General features: G+C 40.9%; 1 protein-coding gene and 1 pseudogene across 1 annotated transcript in view; one reads left to right on the plus strand and one right to left on the minus strand.

Annotated features, from left to right (window-relative positions):
- Positions 1 to 1,491: 1,491 nt before the first annotated feature.
- LOC139653813 (uncharacterized) lies at positions 1,492 to 3,383 on the minus strand (annotated as a pseudogene).
- A 12,803-nt stretch (positions 3,384 to 16,186) lies between these two features.
- Positions 16,187 to 26,914, plus strand: part of grik3 (glutamate ionotropic receptor kainate type subunit 3) — an 89,241-nt gene continuing 78,513 nt past the window's right edge. Inside the window, exon 1 of the mRNA XM_071530806.1 lies at positions 16,187 to 16,280. Within this exon, the coding sequence (XP_071386907.1) occupies positions 16,187 to 16,280 (94 nt within the window). The remainder of the gene's footprint in view (positions 16,281 to 26,914) is intronic.

Here is a 26,914-nt window from a genome sequence, read left to right on the forward strand (position 1 = left end):
AAGAAAATATGATTACTTGCTAATAACAGTTAACTCATCATAAGTTATTAGATGCATTTCTTACCTCTCTATCATTTCAGACAAAACTGGCAAAATCGATGCTTCAGAGGTTAAACTACCAACCAGTAGTGCTGTGAAAATAATGTCTCACTTGTATTTGTGATTTTCAGATTTGTCCATAGCCTTTGCACCACACTGATGATTATGTAACGAAAGCAGGTTAGAATTACTTCATAAGCACAGCCTGGACATAGTTCATTCTGCCGAGTGGAGGACCTGAGCTATAATTTCGGGAAAAAAAAGTTAAAGGTTTCCTATAATAATGTTTCTGAAAGGCTGAAATTGAAAGGCTACAGGTAAGTTTCCTCATTCATTTCACAGGTTCATTTTCTGATCTTCTGGTCTCATACGACCTACAGTACATTGTGACTCCTGTCAAAGGTAAGAGAAATTTCAAACACTATCACCTTTTTTTTTCTTCTGTGAAGTCTTCAATTCAATCGCTGATCTAGGACATGTTTGAGCCTGTCATACAAGACCTTTTCTTCTGTTGAATTGAGATAACTGATCCTTAGGCAAAGCTTAGGAACTGCTTCTCCTTGAGATGATAGAAGACCTGTGCAATGCTTTCCTACCCAGCATTCAATAGGAAAACAATAAACAAGCCTGGGGGGAGACTGAGAGATTGATAGGCATGCAGTTCTGATCACTCAACCAACATAAGCTGCCACTTTCCCTGCGCTGTGCTTTATGCACATTTGTGCTTATGAAATTGCAATCGATTGTTTCAATTACATGCGCGGTTGGACCATGGTGTTGTCACAATTGATGTGCTGCTCTGAGCCAACCTTCGTAAAATCAGACAAGTTATAAGTACAGTGGTGTAAAAAACTTCTTTTTACTATTTCTTTTTCATTATATCCCACTGTAATGGGGAACGCCGCAGTAATATAGACATGCATTGGACCGTGGTGGTAAAGAGAGAGCCGAGCCAAAAAGCAAAGCTCTCTTTTTACCAGTCACTCTTGGTTCTGACCCTCACCTACGGACACAAGCTTTGGGTAGTGACCGAAAGAATGAGATGGTGGGTAGAAGCGTCAGAAATGAGGATTCTCCGCAGGGTGGCTGGGCTCACTTTCTGTAACAGGGTGAGGAGTTCAGTGATCCGGGAGGACCTTGGAGTCGAGCCGCTGCTCCTCCACATTGAGAAGAGCTAGTTGAGGTCGTTGGGGCACCTGGTAAGGATGCCCCCAAGGTGCCTCCCTTTGGAGGTGTTCAGGGCATGATCGACTACATTACATTACATTACATTACGTCATTTAGCAGACGCTTTTGTCCAAAGCGACTTACAATGGTACATTTTGTCAACAGTAGTGAAACCAACTGCGCATCACAGTCTTCATCAGCTAAGACTTTTAATAGGAATAAGTAGCATTCATTGAATTTATTTTTTTTTTTTTAAGTTTAAGAAGGGTAAGAAGATAGGTTAGTTCAAGAAGGGTCCAGGTGTAACCTGAAGAGATGTGTCTTTAGTCTCCGCCGAAAGATGAGCAGTGATTCGGTCGTGCTGACAGAAGGGGGGAGCTCGTTCCACCATTGTGGTGCCAGGGATGAGAAGAGTCGCGACCGGGATGATTGACTTCTGAGCCCACGTAGCGATGGAGGGACGAGGCGACCTGCAAGGGTGGAGGAGCGGAGGGAACGAGGCGAGGTTTAGAACCTGACCATAGATTGCAGATAGGGAGGGACGAAGCGACCGGAAGTTGGGAGTGACGTGAGAGAATTTTGGCTGGTTGAACACCAGACGGGCTGCAGCATTCTGAATGCGCTGTAAAGGTCTGACTGCAGAGGCAGGTAGCCCGGCCAGAAGAACGTTGCAGTAGTCCAGGCAGGAAATGACAAGTTCCTGGACCAGGAATTGTGCCACTTCCCTCGTAAGGAACGGTTGAATTTTGCGGATGTTGTAGAGGGAGAACCTACAGGAGCGGGTTGTCACTGCAATTTAGGCAGAGCAGGACAGCTGGTTGTCCAGGATCACCCCAAGGTTCTTGGCAGTCTGAGAGGGTAACACAGTAGTGTTGTCAATGGAGATGGAGAGGTGGAGACTAGGAGGAGACCTTGGGGCAGACCCATGACTTGCTGGAGGGATTGCATTCCCCAGTTGGCCTGGAAGCGCCTGGGGATCCCCCCCAGGACGAGCTGAGGGAAGCTGCTACCACCACAAACCTGACAGGGACCAGCAGCAAGGAAATGGATGGATGGTTGTATTCCAGTGTGGATGATTTAGATCAAGTGTACTGTGCATAAAAAGTTTAAAATGTCCTTGATGAGCGCTTTCCCAAATGCTGTTGCTGCCATTTTATTGCTCTCCACAGTGTTTGACGCCATTTGCTTGAAGCAGTGCCATCCATCCTGAAATTATGGGTGGAAAACATAGCTTAAAGAGACAAATGTTTAATGTTGTTCCTCTCTGTGGTGCTAAAGTAAGTGCTGCTTCTACATGAGTGCACTGTTCAGTTTCATCATTCTCCCTCCAAAATGACCACAGAACGTCAAACATTATTAATGACAGTAAAATAATGAGAAATCTATTTACAGATAACAAGAGAATACATTTAGTTTTGTTACTCCGTCAGTTAATCTGCTGTTAATTACTATCGCTGCACCTGTGTTTGATTACTGTCTACTGTAGGTGATTTCTGGGTTCATCAGCATGTCAGTGAAGCCTGTCAAAAAAACAAAGACTCCCGACTGTTCAAATAATAGGCCTGGCAATTAAATGCTCTTCTCTTTTTGAGGGTTGTAAATACAAAGAAAACACGTGGCTTTAAAATTAGAATGTTTCAAAATGCATTCTAACAGAAATTACAGTTGAAGCTGTGTCTTCATTAAATGCTACGTCTGGAGAACCAAGAGAAGCAAGTTGGGATAACATATGGATGCATGTTGTGGGGGATTGAGAGAAATTTTGGAAACTGGTAGTTTATGTCATCCTAACTCTCATTTGTGGACAAATAGGCCAGTAACAATAGTTAGGAGGGATGCAGAGATTATTAACTCAGAAGAGAGTAGAGGGTTATATGTGGTTAATATTTTTTTTTATGTTAAAGGAAATAATGTGTAACTAATACTTCAGGTTGCAATAATCGGTAGCAGTGTGTGTCATCATAATCTTGTATGACTCCTCCTAAATGTGGTGAAAAAATATTCTTCTGTATGGGCTATGTGTAATTCCCATGCCCGGGATAAAATTATCCCTGTACACAGTGAATGCCATTCCAGAAGCCGTGGGTAGTAGGCCCACAAGAATTTTCTCTGCCACACAAAAAAAGCCATGTCCAAATAATCCAATAAAAATTATGATAAATGCATTCCTACCTCATGTTGTCCTGCTGTTGGTGCTTCCTCAACAAAGCAATCATCCACTAATTACCAATCTTTTCGCGAACACTTAACCAATTCTCATGTTCCATTTTTGTTTTTGGGCAAAGGATTTTAGAAGATTTGAAGCCATTTTAGCTTAACTTTAGCTTAACTCTAGCTCCTAGGTAGCAAAACTAAAGTGGGTGAGAGTGGTAATGTCAAGTCTCTTGACCATGATATGATTAGTCTTAGACCAAACCATTTTTACAGAATAGGTAAAAACTATTTTTTGTCTTATCTCCCTATGATAGAAATTTAGTTAGGGTGACAGAAACCGCAGTGTGACAGAGGGTGCCAGAAACCGCAACACGTTTGTAAATAAAGCACAGCAAAGCTACTACACTACGGAGGCCCCTAAGGACAAACCTAGCAAAGTAGCGTGTATAAAGGCTAATAGCTAAGTTAAACGTATCTATGGAGAAGTGTCGGCAGTCTGGCTTTGCCAGATCTTTCTCCCGCTGAAGGTTATGTGTCCCACAATGACAAGTGAAGAGATAGGTAGCAAGTTTACTAGTTTACTCGCTCTCTTTGTCGATTCCGCCATTAGGAGTTTGTTTTTTTAGGAATGGGAGGGGGAGAGCGCTGCTTTAAAACAGCGAGGGAGGAGACAGACTAGTTTTAAAAAATGAAAAGCTACTAAATGGACTCGGAGGAGCTTCGTTCTGGTGCGGAATTTAACAACAACCTTTAGAAAAGAGGTGAAAACAGCAACACAGCTGGCCCGTGTGTGTGGATATTGGTTTATATCATTATGTCTCAATGAAATCTCCACATAGCACACATTAGTTTCAGGATTGATTATAAGGTCTGATATCGGTTATTGCAGGTTTAAATGTAAAGATATATTTTTGATACAAATTTTCCACAAATTAACGGTGACCAAGATGCCGCGGATGCCCCACGTCACATCTGGATGTTCACCCAAGCGTTCTTATTGTGTTTATTCTGTGTATTTTGTTTATATTCCATTTTGTGATCAACACTTAATGTATGTCTGCCCACTCTCAGCACAGCTGACAGACCTGGAGGGGGGATTGCTCTCTGTGAGGCCCTTTCCAAGGTTTATTCCATTTTTTCCCCCTTAATGAGGTTTTTGTGGGAGTTTTTCATTGTTCTCATTGAGGGTCTAAGGTTGGGGAGTGTTTTCATTTATTGCTTCATTATGTAGGTGTTGTGAAGCCCTTTGAGACTGTAAGTGTGATTAAGGGCTATACAAATAAACTTGACTTGACTAGAGAGTCCTCCTGGGCCCACCCAACGTTCAACATATTCGGTTGCCCCGCTGATAGCAGTCCTGCTTCCTTACATAGACGGACAGCAAAAAAAGAACACATTCCATGAGTAAGATAACCACTTCCTGCCTCTCATTTGTCCCCTCACACAGCATATTACCTGCCCCCCAACAGTCTTTCAATTTACTAAGGTAGATTGTCTTCTATAGTGTTGATTGAAATTCCATTGACTCTACACAAATCCCTGGCCTCTAATCCTCATAATTCCGGCATATTGTATTGTCATTAACCACTCACTGGCTGGTAAATACAAATCCCTTCACCTTTCACTTTCCAGTCCATAGATAATTGCTGTATTCTCTCCTCAGAAGGGTTCCCATGGGGAAAAGGAGCCAGCATGCAGGAAACAGGCGCAACTGTGCTTGACTTAGTAATATGGAGCTATACTGGAGCTCAGTTGGCAGTGGAAGGAAGGGCCTTGTACAGGTCTGCCATCGCTGACAGAGCAGACACAGTGGCTAATTAGACCTTTGCAACCTCCCGGTGGTGAAACACTTAAATGTCTAGTCTTTGAGTTGAAGCTCCAATCTTTAAGGCTGCTCCCTGGTGTAGCCGGAGCATGGTACTCTGTGGTTTATTGTACAAAATGGAGGATGCTCACTTGAAACTGAAGCCCTACCACTCTGACACTGGAGGAGGAGCGGAGCCTGGAGAATGGAAAAGTAACATGGATTATAAACTGCAGATTTGAGAGTGACACACATATGTTACCAAAATGCAGGGCCGGTCTTACCATTAGTCAAAGGTAGACAACTGCCTTGGGCCCTGGCAGCCAGCTAGCCCCAAAAAAGACAAGAATAGAACTAATGTAAACTTATTTTTAATCAATTTAAAAGAAATGTACTTATTGAAAAACACCCCTCTTTTTGTTAGAATAAAATATTTCAATCTCATGCTCACCCCCCTACTCAGTCAGGCTACAGTGGGCTATTCCACTTCTAGGGTGATTTTGCCACTTGACTTTAAGCTAATTTTCCTTGCCACTGCATCAGCATCTGAGAGTAAAAAATAAAAGCTACCCATGTGGGGTAGAAAAACACAAAAAAGTGCCCCTGCATGCATAATTTGCTCAGCCGAATTTGAAAGTAATGTGCAGAATGAACGTATTAAAAAGGGAAAGGGTTGGGATTCAGGGAGCCCCATGCTTGCCTTTGCCTAGGGCCCCCAGATAAGTCCACTAAGTCCACCCCTGCCAAAATGGCACCAGAAACCTTCAGTGTAGCATAGCAACATACTGGCTTATCAACAGCAATAAACCTAGCCATGCCACTTCAGAGGATATTGGAGATAGCATGAACAGGCAATATAAACAAAAGTAGTATCAAGACATTGTGGTTCATCAGACAGAGTGTTTTCAACAAATGAAACTAATACTATGTACATGTCAGGTCATTCTCTCTTATTGACTGTGTAAGTAAAGCAGCAGCAACTCGATGGCACAACTTCCCAAAGGGCCTTCAAGGAATGTCACAGTGAACAATATAGGGTAATTAATTCCCATGAGACTCATAGTGGTCCATGATGATTACCTTCAGAGAGATTTACGTAACAACAGAGCAGAATCAAAAAAGCTTAGATGTGAGGACCAGTTCTTCTCCAACAGGAACACCGGTGGGAGCTACATCTTTCTAGAGGAAACCAAAGTATTCTCTAGTGTCCTATGGGATCATCTCACTCAGCAAGATTTCAGTTATTATCAGTATTATTTTTTTAAATCAAAATTGCCATCAGTGTTTCTGCTAAGCCTTTTAATGATGTTGTAGCTTCGCCTATAGCTAAAATATACTTTTTGAGAGGAAAAAGGTATAATGACGTAAGCTTTAAATGGATATCCAAAGCCTCTTTGAAGATACATCAAATGTTTGCCCATATCCTTTCTTGGCACAAATGTCATATCATAACCGTCTTTACGAGTTCATTTTTGAACCAATATTTAAAACAGTGACATTTTCTATATCAATTTCAATAAAATGAACTCCATAAGCGTCTTGAAATTGCGTGGCAGTTCTCCATTAAACAGAATCAACGTCAAACCATAACCACATTGATGTGTGGAAAAATGGTTTGATGCAAGCGTTTGTAGCCCTTTTGATGTTTTCAGCCCCTTGTAGATAACATCACAAACGGTGATCCACCAGATAGAGTCTGAGTGAGACTGACTCCTGTAACTCAATATATGCAAATGTCAGCCAGGCAAGGTTCACTTGTAGCGATTATCCATGTACAAGATCTTTGATTAAGCCAGCACGGTGTGGTGTGCATTGATTGAAAGAGCACGTTTCCAACTGACCCTCGTCTCTTGTTGCAGTTTTTTTTTTCTCAGTCACTGATTACTTCAGTAAGTGTGGTGGTCATTTCCACTGTCCTTAATATATGGAGGAATAATCGTTCAAGCATTAAATAGGTGTTAAATACTGTAACAAGAGCGTACACCAAATTTCATGCCTTGTAACCGGCATTATTTAAATATCTAATGAATCTTCTGTAAATGGTGTCTCTATGCTAAGTGTTACACCACAACAGATTACTACTCATCAAACTGGATGTCATCAAACCCACTACACCACTATCTCATCGGTTATATCCCAAAGGCACCTTTAATTCTCTCAGAATATTGGTGTTCATATCACTTAACATGTTAGCTGATTAACAAATTCTAGGGGCAAGAAACCAGGCACAAATAAGAGACTCATTATTGAAATATTGCAGATTTGTGAGCTACTTCTCTATCCACCCCGGTAGGTATCTGATGAATTAGTAAAATAATTGAGCTCCTCTTGCAAAGTTTTAAATGCAACTTGATCTGGTGCCAATCCATTTCATATGAGTTGCATAATGAACTGGATTTACGACTGAAATTATGATAACTGCTAAACATAATGTTCTGTGAAACAGAAATGACTAAAATGTTGCTTGCTACTCATCTGCAGTGTTCATTTGTTAAAAAAAAACACAAATATACAGTTCATACATGTATAAACTGGAAACAAAGATAGATAGATAGATAGATAGATAGATAGATAGATAGATAGATAGATAGATAGATAGATGTTTTGGAATTGTTTCAGACTACAAATATGAAGAGAATATGAAAAATGAATGAACAAACCAATGCCTTGTGTGAAGCATTTTAATATAATAATCATAAAAGTTTCAAAGAGCATTCTCAATCCTCAACAATCCACTATTTCCTGATTTTCCTGTTGTAATGCAACCATTAAGGTGCCCTCTGAATCCATTCCCCTCAGTTTATACTGTGATGTGTTGACTTGACTGGGGTAAAGTAGTTCCACAGGCTACCTTTGGCCTTTGTCTTGTTGTCACAAATGGCAACATTGGTTTGGCCACAGCTCTTTCTGTACTGGTAAAAACGGGTTGAGAAGCAATCATGCCTGTGGGCGCTCCTTGACTCAACCGTGACAACAGTCAATACAGGGACTTGCCCGACATGAAGCCGTGAGTGACATGCTGCCGGTTGGAGTGTGCTTCACTTCACACTCATCTGGTTCTATGATGATGGACAGCACACACACATTCGTCTCCACAGGGAAAGCTGCTCTAGACATAGGCCATACAAGACATAAATGATCCACGGTGCCCAAGGAATACTCTGCAGTTGGTTCATTCATTTGTGTTGTCAGTGCTCCATCTCTGCCTTTCTCTTTCCCCGAAAAGAATTTTGCTCTCCAGTTGCTGTACGCATCCCATAGCATTGCTGCATATTACATTTACATTCCTTATCATACATAACACCTTAACTCAGATCAACAAATACCACCGTAAGAGCTGATCTCATAAGATTAATGAACATCAACAACATAATGGAGGAGCATTTTTCATAATTCAGGCATGCTAGTTCTTGTACAATACGCAGATGAATATAATCATTCAAGACTCCAGTGGAGACATTAATGCAGGAGAGCACTGCACTTTGTAACATAATTAAAAGTTGTCCAGGGGTAGGGACTGCTGCAGGGTGCAATTACTCATAACTGCCAATGTGATAACATGAAAGTCAGGGGATCACTGTATTGTGCACAAATTCAAACACATTTTAAATTAGCAAGACACTTTCAGAGGTTTTGTGTGTGTGTGTATGTGTGTGGGGAGGGAGACTATCGCAGCCTTGTTTACACATACACACACACACACACACACACACACACACACACACACACAGTCCTCAAGCTGAGATCCTGTGTGACCTGTCTGAGATGAGTGACTGTTGTTTGTCCAATATTACCAACTTGTGTGCCGTCGTGTCAAGCAAGAATAATAAAGTTAACATCAGCTGTGGCTCCCTGTGGCCGCACAAGAAAAGCCTCCTGACCTTCTACTCTTACACACGGCGTGGCGAGACACCGTGCGCAGCCCCGTCTCAAAATGTTCCACAAGGTTATATTATTTCCTGTCTGACATTAAAACAATCTCAATGAAGTGCCCACAAGAAGATAATGATATAAGTAATCCACGGAGTGTCAGCGTCTTGCCGCACTGACACCTGTTTCTTTTCTGATACCCATTTTTCATCGGTGGCGATTTTTTTTAATGGGCCATTGATTTGGCAGACGCAAACGAAAAACAAAGTGGAAATGCATTCTAAACCATTTATAAGGTACTTTTGAGCCCACTAAGCTTGTCTGCGATGGATACTGCATATAATTAATTTCTCATTGTTTGTGTTAGACAGGGTCATTCAGGTTAATTGAGTCTTACTTCAAAATTCTGGCTGGGAGCCACACGTGCAGTCTTTACTGTATATTCATTTTAATTAATATAAAAGGAGTAGGCAGCCAGGCTTGCCAATCGTAATGATGGGCAAATGCTGTGTAAACAACAACAAAGGCTGGCCCTGTTCAACTGCCTGGGCAATATTAGCCGACATAGCGGCTAATCGTACTGTGGCTGTCACCGCTGCTCCCTTTCGGTCACTGATAGATAGGCTACTCGAGTGAACTGAGTGGAGAGTGAAGATAACCTCCAAAACAAAGCCTTTAGGGTATTGGCTGCTGGAGTATTTGCTAGGCATGTCATGATACAGCCCTCTCACTCTGCTTCACTTTGAAGCACCGAGCGAACTCCCCGGAGATAGTAAACACACTTTAAGGATGGTTTGCTGATGGCCTTTTCCGCCGGTCTAAAATAAAAACCGTAATTAGCCATATGTTTTTGGTTCAACAAATTCTCCTCGTGTCAGCTTCCACTCCTGAAATTTTGCATTAGCTCCATAGCGCACCCACTAGTCCAGCGCTCAGGAAGAAAATAAATGGTTATAGTAGTTTGGCTTGGAGGATCACCAACATTGCATTACTTTACACCCATTGCTTGAGTTTTACTATATTACAGAGCAATACCAGTGCTTTTGGCATGAGTGTTGGATGTCATTTTTACCATGATAAGTGCTACAGTAATACCCTACTCTTGCTCAGAACCGTTTTACATTAATGAGACGTCTGGTAGCCATTTTGTGCTTATTCATCACTACCGCATGCTTCCAGTTTATGAGAAATATTGATGCGTTTCACTTCTTCACTCATTTTCTTCACCACGCTATTATGTCACATTCTCTTTAGGATATTTCTCTGTACATGGCTTTGTGGTTGTGTGGTTATAATCTTGGGTTATGTCCGTTTAATGAAAGTCACATGACTGAGGGTTGAATTCCTTGGTTCTTCTTCCTGGGAGTAGACTATGAACCAGGGGTTGGTTGGTTGGTTGCATGGTTTGGTTCTCTAGCAATGGTATATAGACACACAAAATGAACAACGACAAATGCTATGAATACGAGTTAAAGGGTAACATGTTTCGTGATTCTTGGTCAAATCAGCCTGAGCATCTTAAGAAAAAAACTTGCTCAAAAAAGATATTTTTGCCCAAATTACAAAACAGTTGCCCTATGGAACTATATGGCTCCAGTTCATTTAGCATTTGGCAGAAAAGTGTATGGTGAAAACATAGCGGCTTGTCAAAGATATAATTTGACGTTTAACTGACCGTCTAAATTTCGGGTTTATTTACAGTGTGTTCTTGAAGAGGTGGACTTGTAGATGAAAAGTAAGGTTTTTGGAATAAACAACAAACCCATCATAACTCAAAATGCAGCAATATTGTACTTCAGTATTTACAGATATTACACATAAACATTTTATAGCCAGCAAATGCATGTTTATCTCATGTCACATACTGCTGGTCCATGAAGGCTCAGACAAAAAATTTAAGAATGAAAAAAATGTCTTGAATCTAACGAATCATTATTTACACAAATCGTGCCATTAACTATGTAAATGAGATGACCTCAGCATGGGTCAAAAACAACATTCTAGTCCTGATTGCGTTCTGATGACAACCTAAGTGTGTAGGTCAGGACTGGCGATGCATAAGATGCACACAAGGTCAAGTATAATTATAGAGTTTTGAGAGAAAATTAATCACTCCTTGATTGCACACTATAGGTTCTTCAACAGAAGTGTTCAAGTGTGATTTTAATGCCTCAATTTGCACTCCTTGAACTTAAAGGTCCCCTTGAACATGCCAGTCACTTGAGAATTGAACAACCTTTGGATTTATTTTTTAGAGGATAGAGAATTGTTCCTTACTTGACACACTCATTTACCCATGTTAGTGAATGGGTCCCTAAAGAATGTGATAAACCTCTTCATATCAGGTGAGTACTATTGCTTATAACCACGACTTGTATCGCAAATTTCTACTAAATGATCTATATAATTCCAAATATAGAGGTGTGTGTGTGTGTGTGTGTGTTCAAAAAGTCCAAAAATGCTTCAAAATTTTAAGCTGGCATTCAGTAGTTATTGAAGATAGATGATGAGGATGATAGGGATGGTAACACTAATAATTCAATAGATAAATCAGGATGGTCAGGAATCTATTATTACTCTGTGCCTTTCCCATCTATAACCAGTGGGTTGAACCCCGCTAGCAGTCATTTCCCATCTCAGAGTCTGTCTGGATGACTGATCAGGGTTGTGATTGTCTCCCCTCTCCCCAACACACCACCGCCACCTACGTCAGCAGCAGCACATACATCTTGAGCGGTCTCTAACTCCAAGCCGGAGCAGTCTCGAGCCCCCAGTAAACGTTGCGATCAGCGCCAGAATTGGGCCAATTCCTCATAACCTTGTCTGCACATGGCACCTTGCCTTGAATCATAGAGTATGAGGCTGTAGCGCGCGTTCAATCTGTCAGCAAAGCAGCGATATTGCCCCGGTGCTGTTGAAGAGGGTAAATCGACGTTTAATTATCTATGTCTGCCCACTAAACCCGCATTGGACGTTATAGCCATAGATGTAATGGAGTTGCCACAACCCCCTTGTCATGGCAGCATTATGTACAAAAAGCAGTTATTCAACATTGCAACCCATGTGATGCAGACACTTCAGGTATATGCTATTCTGGGCCATGGCTTACAGTAGACAGGCATGGTGAAAAATGCTTTTTGAAATAGTTCAATTCCATAGAGAGGCACAGGGCTTTCTCAAAGGAAAGAAATATGAAATAAACATCTTACATGTGCTTTATTCTAGTCACAAGATGAAACCAGAAACATGGAATATTTACTCCCAAACATCAAACTTCAAGGCATTGTTTTGGGTTGTCTATCTTTTCTTCTAAGAGATCAATACAGCTTCCTTACAGTTTGAAAAGTTGTCTCTGTAGCCATTTGACAAAACCAATCACATTTTTTTAACAAAGCCAAAGCTTTGCCATCAAAAAAGTGGCTCCCATCAAAGACACTTGAGAAAAGACATCTAATTTCTAACCACATTAGACTTAGAGATGAGTTCCTATTGACCCTTTGTTGTGGGGAGATGTTCGATCTTCAGCATTATGTTCAGTCTGGTGGCAGAGTCTTTTATATTCCTCTCGAACAGAAAGGCAAAATCAATGTTGAAAATGTTTCACATGATTCATTTTTTGTGTCTCAATCGAAGTGCAGCAATTTTTCCAAATAATTATGAACAATCTAACATCATGGATTGCACATCTTCTCTAGCCAATCATAGGAGTATAAGCAACTACTGAAAGGCACCATGTGGAAAATTGATCGTCCTCTTTCTCTTCTCTTACAATCTTTCAAAAAATAAACAAAATGTTCTGATCAATCCAGTCAACTAAGTACACCTCTTGTCAATGTCTCCAGTTTTACAATGGGGACTTGATGTTTTTCGGAGCCATTAGTTATGACCGACTTGCCAGACGAGCCATTGATCGCTGGCCGGTTGTAAATGCAACAGCAATCATTTCACTGGGAAAAAATAGAGCTGACTTCGCTGTCGTATCTGGATGTGTGACCCACTTAAAAAGTGTCAACTTAAATTACCTTTTAATTTACTCCAAGTACAGATTGGACTGAGTAAATGCAACAGTGGCTTGGTGTTGTTATAAGAGGCTTCACCCTCTAGTGCTCTTTCACCTTTAGACTTTTTCTCTGGCAAATGCTTCAGTATGGCCTTGCACAGCCACATTAGACATCATTATGAATTATAAAATTATTCAAACTTACCAAATTCTACCATTTTGATCTCAACTGGATATCCATTCAAACATACAGCAGGGACTTGGGCCTAAAAAAAGTGTATCCCAGCCTGCTTCATCTAGGCTTAAACTGCACACTTCAGCCTCGTTTCTGAGCTGAATGTCGATAGTGAAAGACATCAGTCGTGTTTAAAATCCTTACATCAATGTGCACATATGGATAATTTTGTCTTTGGTAGAGATTCAGAGATTGCTGCTCCCCAATGGCGGATCAAATCTCCCTTTGGTATTTTGATGTTATTGCATATTTTGTGTACAAGATGATGTCATGGATGTGGGAGTTACTGCCACTGCTCTGGTCTCTGCTAACAAGCCCCCTGCCTCCCCTCCCTTTGTGCCAACTGCCAAACTACATTTTTTACAATGGCAGAGGGACAGATAATAGACAAAACGGATGGTGGCGTCCAGATTTAATGTCAAGCCCTTACAAATACAAACAACTCAAATCCAGTACGATTCAATAAAAGCTGAAAAATCCAGAAAGTTAAGTGTGATACTGTAGCTTGTAGTCTGTATCGTCTCTCCATGTGTTATGGTGGGCAGCTATGCCGGACCAGGGATTAATTGCCTCCAGTGATCAGGCCAGGTGACAGAGCACAGTCCACCGTCTCTCTATAGAGGGCACCCACAGACCCAGAATGTCTTGTTTGCTAGAGCTGTGTACATTTTGTATTTGAAAGAGCAGCAAGTCAATGAATCTCGATAATGCGAGAGCCGGGCCACATAACTCACGTTGATAGTCCTTACATTGTGCCAAGAGGCGATAAATCTGCTCTGGGAGACATGAATATGCAGTGGCAGTCAGTTTGGCTTGTTCTTGCTCGCATGCCCCCTGATGCACACAGTTTATTCCTCTCTCCCCCATTCCAAACAGAAAAATAAAACCAATGAGCCACAGCACTATCTCATCAACACTGTTCTATTAACAACAAATCATTTTAGCGCTGCCTTTTTCAGAATACAATATGTTTAATAATTGCAAATCAATAATAACCTAAATTTACAATTTGTAGTGTCGCCTTATTAGGAATTTAAAATCTCAAATATCTAGTTTCATCAGTACATCAGTTCATCAAAGATGTGTTTAGAATTTTGCAGGAAATAATCATACCACATTATCTATCTATCTATCTATCTATCTATCGCTTCACACAAGGCATTGGTTTATTCATTCATTTTTCATCTTCTCTTCATATTTGTAGACTGAACCTATTCTGAAACATCTATCTATCTATCTATCTATCTATCCATAATTATGCAAAAAATAATTGTTACTATGACTCAAAAATTACTAATCAACAGCAAAGTATTTTCAAAAAGATCAAAAGACTAATTTTAGAGACTGCAGCCTTCATCTTTCAAAATATAGATTTCATCCTTATGGTGGTGCTACATTAGATGGACTGTACATGTAGCACTTATCAATTTTAGGCAAAGTACATAATGGGACTTAATTAAATATGTACCACAAATAAAGTGATTCCTTACTTCCATCCAGGCTTTTCCACCTTCACTGCAGTAGTGAGGGAGAAGGGAACAACACTCTCAGTGTGATTGTATGTTTCACCCGCAGCTTGCATTTGAAGGCTCTCTGTAAGGCATGAAAAATGGACAGACAGATAGGCAACACGCAGTTATGGGGGCTTAATGTACTCATTGACACAGACAGAATGCCAAAAAACAACGATAAGAAGCCTGCTTTGTCAATGGCCCAAGCCTCAGCTGACACTTATTTCCCCCATGCAAATAATTCACCCCATTATAGTGCAAGAAACCCTTTTTTCTGTCTTTTTTTTCTTCTTCTTTTTTTGCTTGAAGGGAAAAATAGGATGGCAATTTCCACCTCAGGGATGTTAGAGAGGCAGAGATTTTTTTTTCAATTTACTGCACTGAGAACACAATTGAAGGCAAATAATCATAAAACACTGACACACATCAGATTTACCATGAATCATATGCAATGTGAAGACATTCAAAGCATGGCATAATGCAAGACTATCAATATATGATTAGCGGGGAAAGTAGAAAATCGGGTCATTATTTGGATCCTCCTAACCTCCATAAAATACTTCTTAGACACAGTTGTCAACTATATGCGTAACGACGCGTGCCTCTAGTGGTACCGCGGAAGAAGGGTCGTGAGGCGCACGCAGATGCACGGCTTTCCTGCTCTCCCTTTTCATCTCGCACAAGCTCGAACATTTCCAAAATGATTATTGTATAACAGAGAACATTTTTGAACAGATTTGGGCGTTATTCAATAACCAGCTTCGTGCCTCAGCCGTGCGCAACTGGAGAAGAGTGCCGCGGAACGGTTTTTCCACCCTCTCTCAAAGTGTCTCTGTGTTTTTATGAACAGTTTTCGTAACTGGGATGAGGGACTCGAATGATTAAACTGCAATAGGCATTTTTTTTGGAACGTCTGAAGTAGAAAGTTTACGCATGCAGTCCCCAGCACTTATTGTGTAACGCATTTCTCTGTCTTTTGGGCAACAGAAACGTTCGAGGCGACCAAAAGTTCCGCAGGCGCAGTTCCCTTCTTCCACAGCGGTGCGGGAGTCCGGCTCGGTTGTTGCTGTGGTACTTGCCAGTAGACAGATAGCATCGACGGTAGGAGGGGATACAGAGAGTCCTGCAGGCTAATTGTAGCAGCCAACGTTCGCAGGTGTATCACTGATCCGCCTGTGAGGGACTGGGGGGCTTCATCCTGATCGAGCCGCTCTGAGACTTGTGGGTAAAAAAAAAAGAAAAAAAAAGAAAGAAAAAACACTGGGAGAATGTTGCACCAAGTACAATGAGCGCAAATTTGTCGCAGACACCAAAATCCACATATGACTCCGTCGAATTCAAATTTGATGAGCAATTCTGAGTCGTCTTTGGAATTTTAAAAAAGTGGATCCCGCGACTTTACAATCATGCGGAGTGCGATTTGGGAATACTGGACATCGCTCCTTGCATGTCTCTTTTGGATTCAGTACTCTTACGGGATGCCTCATGTTATTCGAATAGGTAAGTTGTTCACATTTACACAGCCACATTTGTATGATAATCTTTAAAGTTGCACCCTCTGCATATCATTTCAGCGTGTGTCCTTATCTGTGCGTTCACATCGGCAACGGTTCCTAATTTTCGGGAGTAGCCTAAATGAGTAGCCCCTTTCATTTATCAGTCGGGCATCATGTGCATTTGTATTTTTACTTAACGGGGAATGAACACCAAGCAACAGGAGAACCGTGCGTTATAGCGGAAGATTGCCTGTAAAAACTGAGGATGCCTTCTCCAGTCAGAGGACGTAGAAGTGAAATATTGTGTTAATATGACCTCTATGCACGCTGCTTTGTTGTCTATTCCATTTTCAGAAGCCCGTATGTCGAGAGACTCTTGCCGTCTTTTAACAATCAATAGTCAAATACAGAAAGTAACTTTTACTTTTAAGAATAAATAACAGGCTGCAGTATAAAATCAACCTACACAAAGTTTCAAACAATGTTACACAATTCACACAGGGGGATTATTGAAGTTTTCATTTTCTCTCATCTCATCTCATCTTATCTTATCTTATCTTAGCTCATCTTATCTCATCTTATCTTATATGTAGCCTGTCATTTTCGATACATTCTTGCAAAACCCCAATCATAGAAAAAGTAACAAACTACACACACACACACACACACACACACACACGCAGAATATATCAAAACAGCCAGTGCACTAATAATGATTAAAGTCGCCATGCAATATTGCGCAGCTAAGTCCTGTGTCCTTCCCTATGATCTTTTCTCCTTCACGTCTATAGTGTGAGAAATAAAGTATCCACGTGGTGCTGGCACTGTCGTTTTCAAATCACTCTGCGAGGAACAATGTGAGAATTGTCATTCGGAGACTGGCGATGCGATGAAACATTTTGCGCCGCCAGGAGACAGGAGCAGAATGAAGATCAATACGTTTTTTGTCTCGAGGCAAATCGTTTTTGACATTTGGCAGAGTGCCAGGCAGGACAATTACTCAAAATGGCACTGGCCCACATTAACATACCACTACAACACCCAAAGTACAGGCGCGGAGAGAAAGAATCTTAATGGTATGCTGCTATTTTTCTGCAAGCAAAGATATAATTGCTGGGTGAATGTAGTTTAGTTAGAAAATTGCACACTCTATATATAGGCTATCACAATTAATCTTCTATTCAGAGGGAAATGGCCTACCCAAAGCAGTTTCTTGTATGACATATAAGCAACATCCCACTCATATTTTGTTATACATAATTTCTGTCAAGCCCAGTGGGTGGTAATTGAAAAGGCACATTGACTCAACTGAAATTTATTAGAGTTTAACAGGATAAAGCACAGTTTACAACCATGGGTGAATGCTGTCAAACCCCCTGCGTATTTGCCTCTAATATGACTTATGAGAAAAGAGTCAAGACAAAGCATAATGTCTAACGCTGGAGAATAATGTTTAGTGCTGAGCATTATAGATGCAGCTCTCAGTCACTTGGGCTGGCCCAGCATGTCCTGGTGATTGACTGCTGCACTCTGAAGAGCTATGACTTCTCTGACACTGCTGTGCATGGACTTTGCTGATGTCTTAGAAACTGCATAAATTCATCAGGCTTTGTTTTTGGTGATGTGAACTGAAATATTTTGGTCAAAGGGCCATTTTTTTTTCTTTTACTACAGCAGCAGATCCAATGAAGACCTGAAATAGACTGTGACAGGCTTTGTTTTTAAAAATGTCAGAGGTTCTGAGACAAATTTACCTTGAAATGTGCCACAGTCACACAATTGCTTTTTTTAGAATCGTATCTTTGTTGCAGTGCAGGTGCAGTTGGATTTCTGTGTTCTTGAGATAGTATTTTGACAACCGGCTAAGAGAAAGGAGATGTAAGGGAAGGTTGTTGAATTTGCCTCGATGCCATGAATAAAAACGGTAAAAGACGTACTCAGAGACATGTCTGCTCATGATCTTTAGAAGCAGAATGTTTATGTACAGAGGCCATTTGTGTATACATTTTATTTTGTACTGTAAAAAAAAAAAAAAAGAAAAGAAAAAAAGTAGGCTCACATTTCTGCCAAGTGGATTTATTGTGTAGAAATAACATGAACTAGATAATACAATAATTATGGAATTGACTGTGAAAGTAATTTGTCTTTAATTTGTCTGTTTTAATATTGGTTAGGTACGAAGGCTATGAGAATATTCTGTGCAAGTGTGCAATAGATAAGCAGTGTGTGTGTGTGTGTGTGTGTGTGTGTGTTATTGCACACATAGGATTCTCTGTGAGAAGGCGTTAGTATGCACAGTCTGTTGAGTTGTTTAGGGATGAGCGCTTTTTTGAGTGGGTGTGTAGTGGACATTTTTTTTTCTTCTTGTTGTGTGTGATGTGGTACTTACTGTTTGTGTCTCTCTCTTTCTGTGTGTGTGTGTGTGTGCTCTGTGTCACAGCCACAATGCTGAAACCAGCAGAGGGCTCTCTCATAGTCAATGCACCGTGGCCAATGTCGAACCTTTGCACTAGCTTACCAACACAAACAAACCAGTGAAAATGGTGGATGTGGGCGGCGGTAGTGGAGCAGGGCGCTCTCTGTCTGCGCTGTGTCTGCTCTTGGTTAGGTGGCCTAAGCAGTTCTCCAAGTACACCATCTGGGTAATGGTGGGCATCCAAGGTAGAGTTGTTGCCATTGATTTTAGTGCTTTTACAGTGCATTGCTCTAAGTTGAGGCCAGATGGTCGATCAGACTAATTCTGTAAGATTCTAAGTGTTGGAGGGAATAAAAGACTATTCCTCCTGTATTGCTCTCTCACATGCTGTGCTTATCTTTATTCTCCTTTCCAATTTTCTTTTCGTGTTTTTTTTTTTTCCTGAGATGTTTTGCACCCTCTCATGTCATTCCTGGGAACATTTCAGTTAGATAATGCAATGCTATCTTGATAAAGACATACAGTATTGGATGTACAGGAATCGATGTGATTATGCTCTTCTCAGAAGAGAGCGTGTAGATTTGTGTCTGCTGAGGCCATTCTATACATCATTCATATAAGCAGTATATGGATGATTTTCATTGAATATACAATATCATTGTAAGTGTATGTGGGATAGTTTCAACCCGCACCATGTTCTGCAACCCCTGTGAAGAGCTTTCCATCTGCAGGATTCCTTAATTCCTCTCTATGCTTTCTTCTCAACCAGAAAGGGGCTGAAAGATTTTGCAGCAAAACAAAACCTGAAAACTCCCAAATGAAAGCAGAAAGCAGAAAGCAGATCACTGCGATTGCTATTTTAAATGGAACAAGTTGCTTTTTTATTTGCTAGAATTAGAACATATCATCACCACTGAAAGGAATATAGAAAATCTCACCAATGATACTGCAGCTTTAAATGGCACATTGTCATATTCCTGAATAGATGGTACAGCTGAAGAGCTCCGTAAGGTCATGGATGTGACTTGGGAAAAGTGTTCTTTCAGAAAGGTGCTGTTCTTTACATGCGGTTGGAGGACATGACACTTCAGGAATAATGCCAGCACTTTTATCTAGTCAGCTATTTCTTAGCATGTACATGACAGTATGCATATGACAGATAATGTATCTCTTCAGTATGGGCTGTACATTACGATGTAGAGGGAAGGTGCTGAAAACCACATGATGTAAGAGGGTAGAATCTATTAGAAGAAGCCGATGAAAATATATATACAGTATATATTTTTTTTTAATAAGAAAGTGATAACAGTTATAGTAATTTCCCTGGTCTAATATTCGATCATTGACATGAGTCTTTTGTAAAGTGTTCAAAGCAACGCAGACACACCCAGTGAAATTTGATCACATGAAAATACATGCATTATAGCGTGCATTCATATAATACAGCAAACATTACAACATAATAACAAATCATTATGCTTCGTCTCTTTTCATCTGTGGATTGATGAAACTAATTTATCATTTCTTGTCTCTTTATTTCTTACTGAGGTTATTCACAGCCTGACAGGGATTTATTGAATAATCAATTACTTTATCTACCTAATACTTAAAGCACTTCATCAGTGCCAGTTAATCAATCTCCCTCATGATTTCATGTTGCTTTCATTTCCTTAGCTTCTCGCTTTGCCCCCTACAACAGCTGGTCACAGGATTCTCATTTAGTCTCCCTAAAAAGCTTTGAGCGAGCATGACTTCAGATTTAATTATTGTGCAAAATAGCCCAACATGTAAATGCATGCTGACGAATGCGCGGTGCTTAAAGCTGTGTACAATGTGACCACTCAGAAGCCCGAGTAAGAGAAATCGGACTGTGGTCACCACTTTGGTTGAAGTCTCCAAACACACAGCCACTTCAGAGGCTTGTCTTTATCCCTGCACCAGCAGAGAGAGACTGAGACGTTTTCATGTGATTAGCTCTTCTAGCGAGCTATAAAGAGTGCACTCTCCACTCGCATGCTCCCTGAGATCCTCCTCGCCGGGGTTTGTGCAAATGTCTCATCTGAAATGACTCAGAAATATTTCAAGAGACTGCGAAAAGCTGTAATAGTACTTCAGGATTCTACTTTTAACAAAGTCAAACCCAAGGGCCGCTTGTACGAGAATTACCCACAGGAGGATGGTATGGTTGGCAAAGAGTGGGAGGAGGAAGGGAAAAAAAGTGTTTGGTGATGAAAAAGAACAACTGAGAGATGCTGCAAAAGTTGTATCAAATTAAGATGGCCATCAGTTGCTGAGTGGAAATGAATATTTCATTTTCATCTAAATTTAATCTCTCCCCAGACAGAAAGGAGGAAGCAGGGAGAAGCCTGCCGGTAGAGGCTGGGGGCCGGGAGTTGTCGTGGTGAATATGAACAAAGGCTGGGAGAGGTCACAGAAGAATTGGATCCAGGGAGAAGCTTCTTTGATGTGTAATTCTATTATCTCTGTTAGAGAAAGCAAAGATTGAAGGGGGAGGAATACAACGGTTGTTTTACCTGTGCTAACACACTCCCCTTCATCCGCTTGTATAAACATGTATGGTTAGGTGAACAGCAAAGAAATAGTAGAGGCATATTTTTCTATCCCGTCTCTTTCTCTCACTCTCGGGTAAAATTTATACACACACACACACACACACACAGGCTCATACACACACGCAGGCACATGCACACACACGCGCGCACACATGGACATAAACTATATAAACCCGTATTCCATCCACAACATTTTCCAAAACATATGTCTGGTCTCACTGGGACTCTTGTACACAATCCAATTCCATTCTCTCTGTCAGCACACTCGCAGCTCGTCATTAGCTTCAATCTAGCTGATGAGAAACGGCAGATGTTCGTTTTGTTGAGCAGAGGGCCTGTCTCCGAACGTGCTGTCTTCTGTACTTGCCTGTGATCCTGTTTATGCGCATTAGAAAGGAAGATTCTACTTCCACAAACAAATATGTGCTTGAGGCGTGCCATACCCTGTCAAAATGCAGAATCTGTTTGCAAGGCAGAACCTGTTTTAACTTAAGTCAGTAAACCAGTCAACCTGTATTAAATGCACAATGGGACGCCAAGTCAAAGTGTATTAAATAAATAGTGTGTGTGTTTGTGTGTGTGTTCCAGGCAAGGTGTAATAAATGCGTAATGCTCCGAAATGTTCTCATAATGTGTCCGATCACTAACACTAATAAGACTTTACTGCAGAAAGGAAACGCAGGTACTTAGCTCCTTGTTCAGTCACACATAATAATGATCATCCAATAATCCAAGCCACTAGGGGCTAATAGAGCGGATCTACCAACCAGTAAGATAATCCTATGACACAGCAGGGCCCTATCTAGCCCCAGCTAGCTTAGCCTAGCCACTGCTCACACACCAGATGGTGTTTTCATATCGTACTACAAAGTGTGTGCTCCACAGCGAAAGGTCTGCTGCAAGCATATGCTTCTAATGCCTATTTAAATAAATAAGGTGGTAGTTTCCTTATGCCAATAAATTTCATCTTTTTCATAAAAAAAAACAAAAAAAAAACGAGGCTGCAACTTTGCTCTTTCAGTTGAGGTTTTTACAGACATTTGCAGATTTTCATTCATGCAGGTTTTCATTTGCAGACATTATTTTTAGGTCATCATTAGGAGTCATTTGTATTTGTCACGGAGTCCACGCAGCACCTCACACCTTCACAGCATCATGCAAGTCAACTCAGAAAAGTCCATCAGAACAATAGCCTGATTGATTGGGGCCACAGTCTGTGTGTGAGTGCCCCTGCAGGCCCCGAGGGACTCAATGTCATTATATCAGGACGTGTGCTTTCCTGGATTTGACAGTGTTTTGAAATTCATGGCTTGTCAATGTTGGCTATTTCCCCGTGAATGTTTCTGTACCAAGGCAATGAATCAAATTTCATGCTCTAGCCATTTGTCTTTATTATGTGCCCTTGTCCTTTCCATTTGACTCCCCCATCTCAGCCTCCTCGGGGCTCTGCTGGAAAAGTCAAATAACATCAAAACACTTAGAAAAGAAAGCTTGATCACGGGTCGTTTTGCTTCTTGGGTCATGCTAGCAATATAACATAGTTAATTGGAATGATCTTGTTGGAGGTAATTTGGTGATTATTTTTACATTTCAGCATGGGGAGCAATTTGTCTTCACTTTTCCAGACAAACTGTATATGTTGGCGCGCGCTCACACACACACACACACACACACACACACACACACACGCATGCACTCAAAGTACTGCAGCAAAAGAGAAAGAGGGAGAGCGAGCGAGGGTGGTTGCATAGATGAAGCTTGGGGACTCTTATTTAGCTTGTTAATTAGCTTGAACCTTTTGATCCCAATTTTAAAACCCGCCACGTTGCAACGCTGGCGCCTTTTGTGTGTTGCCCCAAGCAAGATAAAACTAAGCTTTATTCCTGTGCCTTTCAAACACCGTGGCATTCAACAGAGCAGCGTTAGCTTCGCTTTCCCCTCGTCCCAGTGTTAGCCTCGTCCTTATCTCTCCCCAGACGCTCTGTGTAAACTTGGGCACCTCTGACACCCCAGTTACATACAGTTACGCGCAAGCATTACAATAACAAGACCTTTTCTTCTCACTGCTTTCAAGCAATCAGGATTTGACAGTAAAGGTATCAGTTGCCATGCACAGGTTTAAATCCTATTTAACTTGGGCTAAGGACAATGAATGCAGGGTGGCACCATTTCATTATGCCCTTTTAATCAAGCTCATTGTTATAGGTGCACTGCAAATGTCAGGTCTTGGTTGTGTGATTCCCTCAAATTGCCATTCCATGACTGTAGGGGGCTGTGTATGTGTGTGCTTGAGTGTGTGTGTGAGAGAGACAGAGACAGAGAGGGAGTGTGTGTGAGTGTGTGCATGACAAGGGGATGTATAAGGGGAGCTGGCATAGAATCCCTGGAGCGTAGGGGTAGAGCAGGAGTTACTAATCAACTCTGAGGGAGTAGGCTGCAGAAGACTCACCCTCTATTTTCCCCCCAGAGAGAAAGAGAAGGAACAATAAGACAAACCTCTTCAGGCCACAACCACTGCAAATGAATGGCTATCACCAAAAATATCTGGGGGAAACAGAGATCCTTTCCACCACATTCTGCCTCACACCTATTTTTTTTTTTTTTTCCATCCCAGCAGAAACAAATACGGGGACAACAGCAGGAAGTGTATAAGACGGGGTTACCTCTCTAGCCTCTGTGCTCATCCCTCCACTGATGGATAGCCAGGAGGTTGGAAGCCAATGTCAATTTAGTTAACACAGCGAATGCCCAGAAGATTCCACTCAGCACTGATGCTGTGTGCAGGCAAGGCAATCTGGGATGGTCTCTCCTGTCTGACTGAATGTTTTACTGGCTGCCGATCCACTGTCCAAGTTGCCCCCAGAGAGCAGTGTGGTTAACCGCAGAATGGTCCCTGTGACTCATCTATGTCTGCATGTGACCAGGTGCAGATATATGAACGAGATAGAGATTTTCATTGACGGGGAGGAAAGAGGAGAGGAGGAAAGGTATAGTGGGTGGCTTGGGACTAGCGCTACAGTTTAGCAAAGCTATTAGTGATGCTTATGAATTAAGCCCTTTAATGTACCAGCAGAAAGGTAACGATCCCTCCGGTTCGTGCCACTTCAGACGGAGGTTTGAGATATAGAAGATACTCGGAGGTTCAGAGACGGCTGTCATAGTAACCGCAGCTCATGCAACACTGCCAAACTAGAACGTGATTGGTGAAGATTATAGTGTTTGATTAGTCTATCATCTAAGCAGCAGGTTGATTTTCCAAATCAATTCTCTATCACCGAGAGTTAATGAAGAATTAGGCTACTGATTGTTTTGTTCCCAAATCATGTTTTCCAGTCTCAAGTGTTTCTCTTTCTTCACTCCCAGTCTCAAGTGTTCAGTCTCATGTGTCTCTTGTTCATTTTTTAACTGCTCATTGGACTCGTGTTTGTAGTCATCAGTACGACATTGTTGAAATGTTAACTTTGCTTTCATTTTAACTTTGTTAAATTGCTTTATGAATTTCATGATTCTCCCATAACTTAATTTTGATGCATTTTTACCATAAATGTGACTCCAGTATATAATATCTTTGTTTATGTAATGATGTATTTCAAGGCTCTATACATATATTTTAAACATTTGTGAATTTGTCTGATGAGTAAATCATTAGTACAGTTTTCCCATCCCAGTGCAATCTATTATCAAATCTGTCCATTTGTGTCTCCTTATACTGTGGTTTGCATAATGCTTCATTCTCAGTTTGTGAGGTCAATTAATAATAATTCACAGGCCTAAAGTTTAGCTGCAACAAAAACAGTCAGGAAATCAAAATCTCATATGCACAGATAATGCCTCCCTTTTAGCCCCTTAAGACTGTCTCAGACTTGTTTTACATTGTCCAGAGAGGAAAAGTGGAATTAATGCTGTGAAAGCTAGCTAATTTCTGAATGAAATTGGGCAAACTCCAAGCTATGCTTCTAATTGCTTTCCACTGAGAGTGAACTTAAGACCATGAAATTTGCCTGTGCCACAATAGTCTGCAATCAGCAAGTATTATTTGGTTTGATGAAAAGGATCAATTGAAGGAATGCTACAACAATCATATGCAAATTTAATGAGACATCTGCAGTATATTAGGTTGATTATTTTCATTGCTAAAGCAAACAATTCATATCCTTCTCACCTGCCATTTAATCAGAAATGCCATTATACGTTAACATTCCATACCATTGGGGTTATAATTTAATTTTTCATTAAATTACACAACATGTTTTATTTTATTTTAATGGATATCAGCACAGGATATCAGATGGACATCATCAACATTTAAAACTATGGTATAATTTGTGAATTCCTGTGAAACTTGCTGAACCTGCTGTCCTAGAAACAGAATGACAAAATGCCAAATGCAATTTTGTGCCAGTCCACCAATGGCCAGTACAGCAAGTCGAAAGTTAAAACACTGTCTTCTGTGACTTGAAACAAGGAACGGAAATAGACTGCTGCAGCTACTATCCAATTACCTGTCTAGACTTAAAAGTCTATTAAGAAAATTTAGAATGCATCACAGCGTAGACATGTCAATAATCTAAACGTTTTGAAAGGTCTGTTAGAAATTTCACAAACTGTAGGCAAGTGGGAGCAAGACTTCCTAAATAAAGACAGCTGTAACAGTCATGAGGCCATCATACCGTTATGGCTACTTCTACCTTATATATGTACAAGCAAATTTCAATTCATATAAAATCTAACTATAATTGTATGTTGCTTCGATTGGATTTAAACAACTCATTTGCTGTTCACTTACCTTTTGAATATGTTTTCCATTTATAACGAGAGGCTTTGGTCAGCTTGATTGATACTTGAGAAAATTTATAACAATCAGAACATTGACCACATTTAAAATAATTGGCATCACACTGGTATCACAGAATTAATGCTCAGTTAATGTCCTGCTCAGCCTCCCCCTGCACTGTCCACATATGGATCGCCTGTCTGCCAGAAAGGGTAATTACTTCAAATGTGGTTAGGCCCATTCCTATAGAGGACATAGACTACAATACGCAGTAAAAAGAAAGTGCAATCTCCTAATGAAACAATTTTAAATGAAACTAGTTTGACATAAAGAATCCAACACAAAGGCACACAAATGTCTCTATCCAGAATATATTATTCCAAGACTGCAGCGGTTGCCCTTTGTTAGATGTACATCCCTTGTACCGGGCATGGTGGAAAATCAGAGATTTAACCACATGAGATGGAGAAATTATTGAAAAAGGGAGGAAATCATTCTCTTTTTTTCTCCCTCAGGGCCTTTTGGAGGCCAGGGGATAATCAGCAGGGTTTGTGAGCTATATTTCCAGTTCATAATGACGGCTGGCACGAGCCGAGGCAGATCAGAGCGCTCACGTTCTCCGTCAATATTCTGCTCAAGCTGCTGAGGACGCTACATGACAGAGATGACAGGATGAGCATGATGTGTATGTGCGACTGTGTATATGTGTGTGTGTGTGTGTGTATATATGTTCTATCTGAGTGGAGCCTATTAGTGGAGGGAGCCTCTCCAGCCACTGTCAAACTTTAAAATAAGGACAGGAGAAGATATTACCTCCAATTATGGGCATTGGTACAACTGTGAAGCCTGAGCTCTATCAAGCTGTCGGGTTGTCA

Source organism: Centroberyx affinis, unplaced genomic scaffold, assembly GCF_046629955.1.
Source record: "Centroberyx affinis isolate AG114_WGS23_722 - 3 ecotype Tasmania unplaced genomic scaffold, CSIRO-AGI_Caff_v1 ptg001981l_1, whole genome shotgun sequence".
Taxonomy (NCBI): Eukaryota; Metazoa; Chordata; class Actinopteri; order Beryciformes; family Berycidae; genus Centroberyx; species Centroberyx affinis.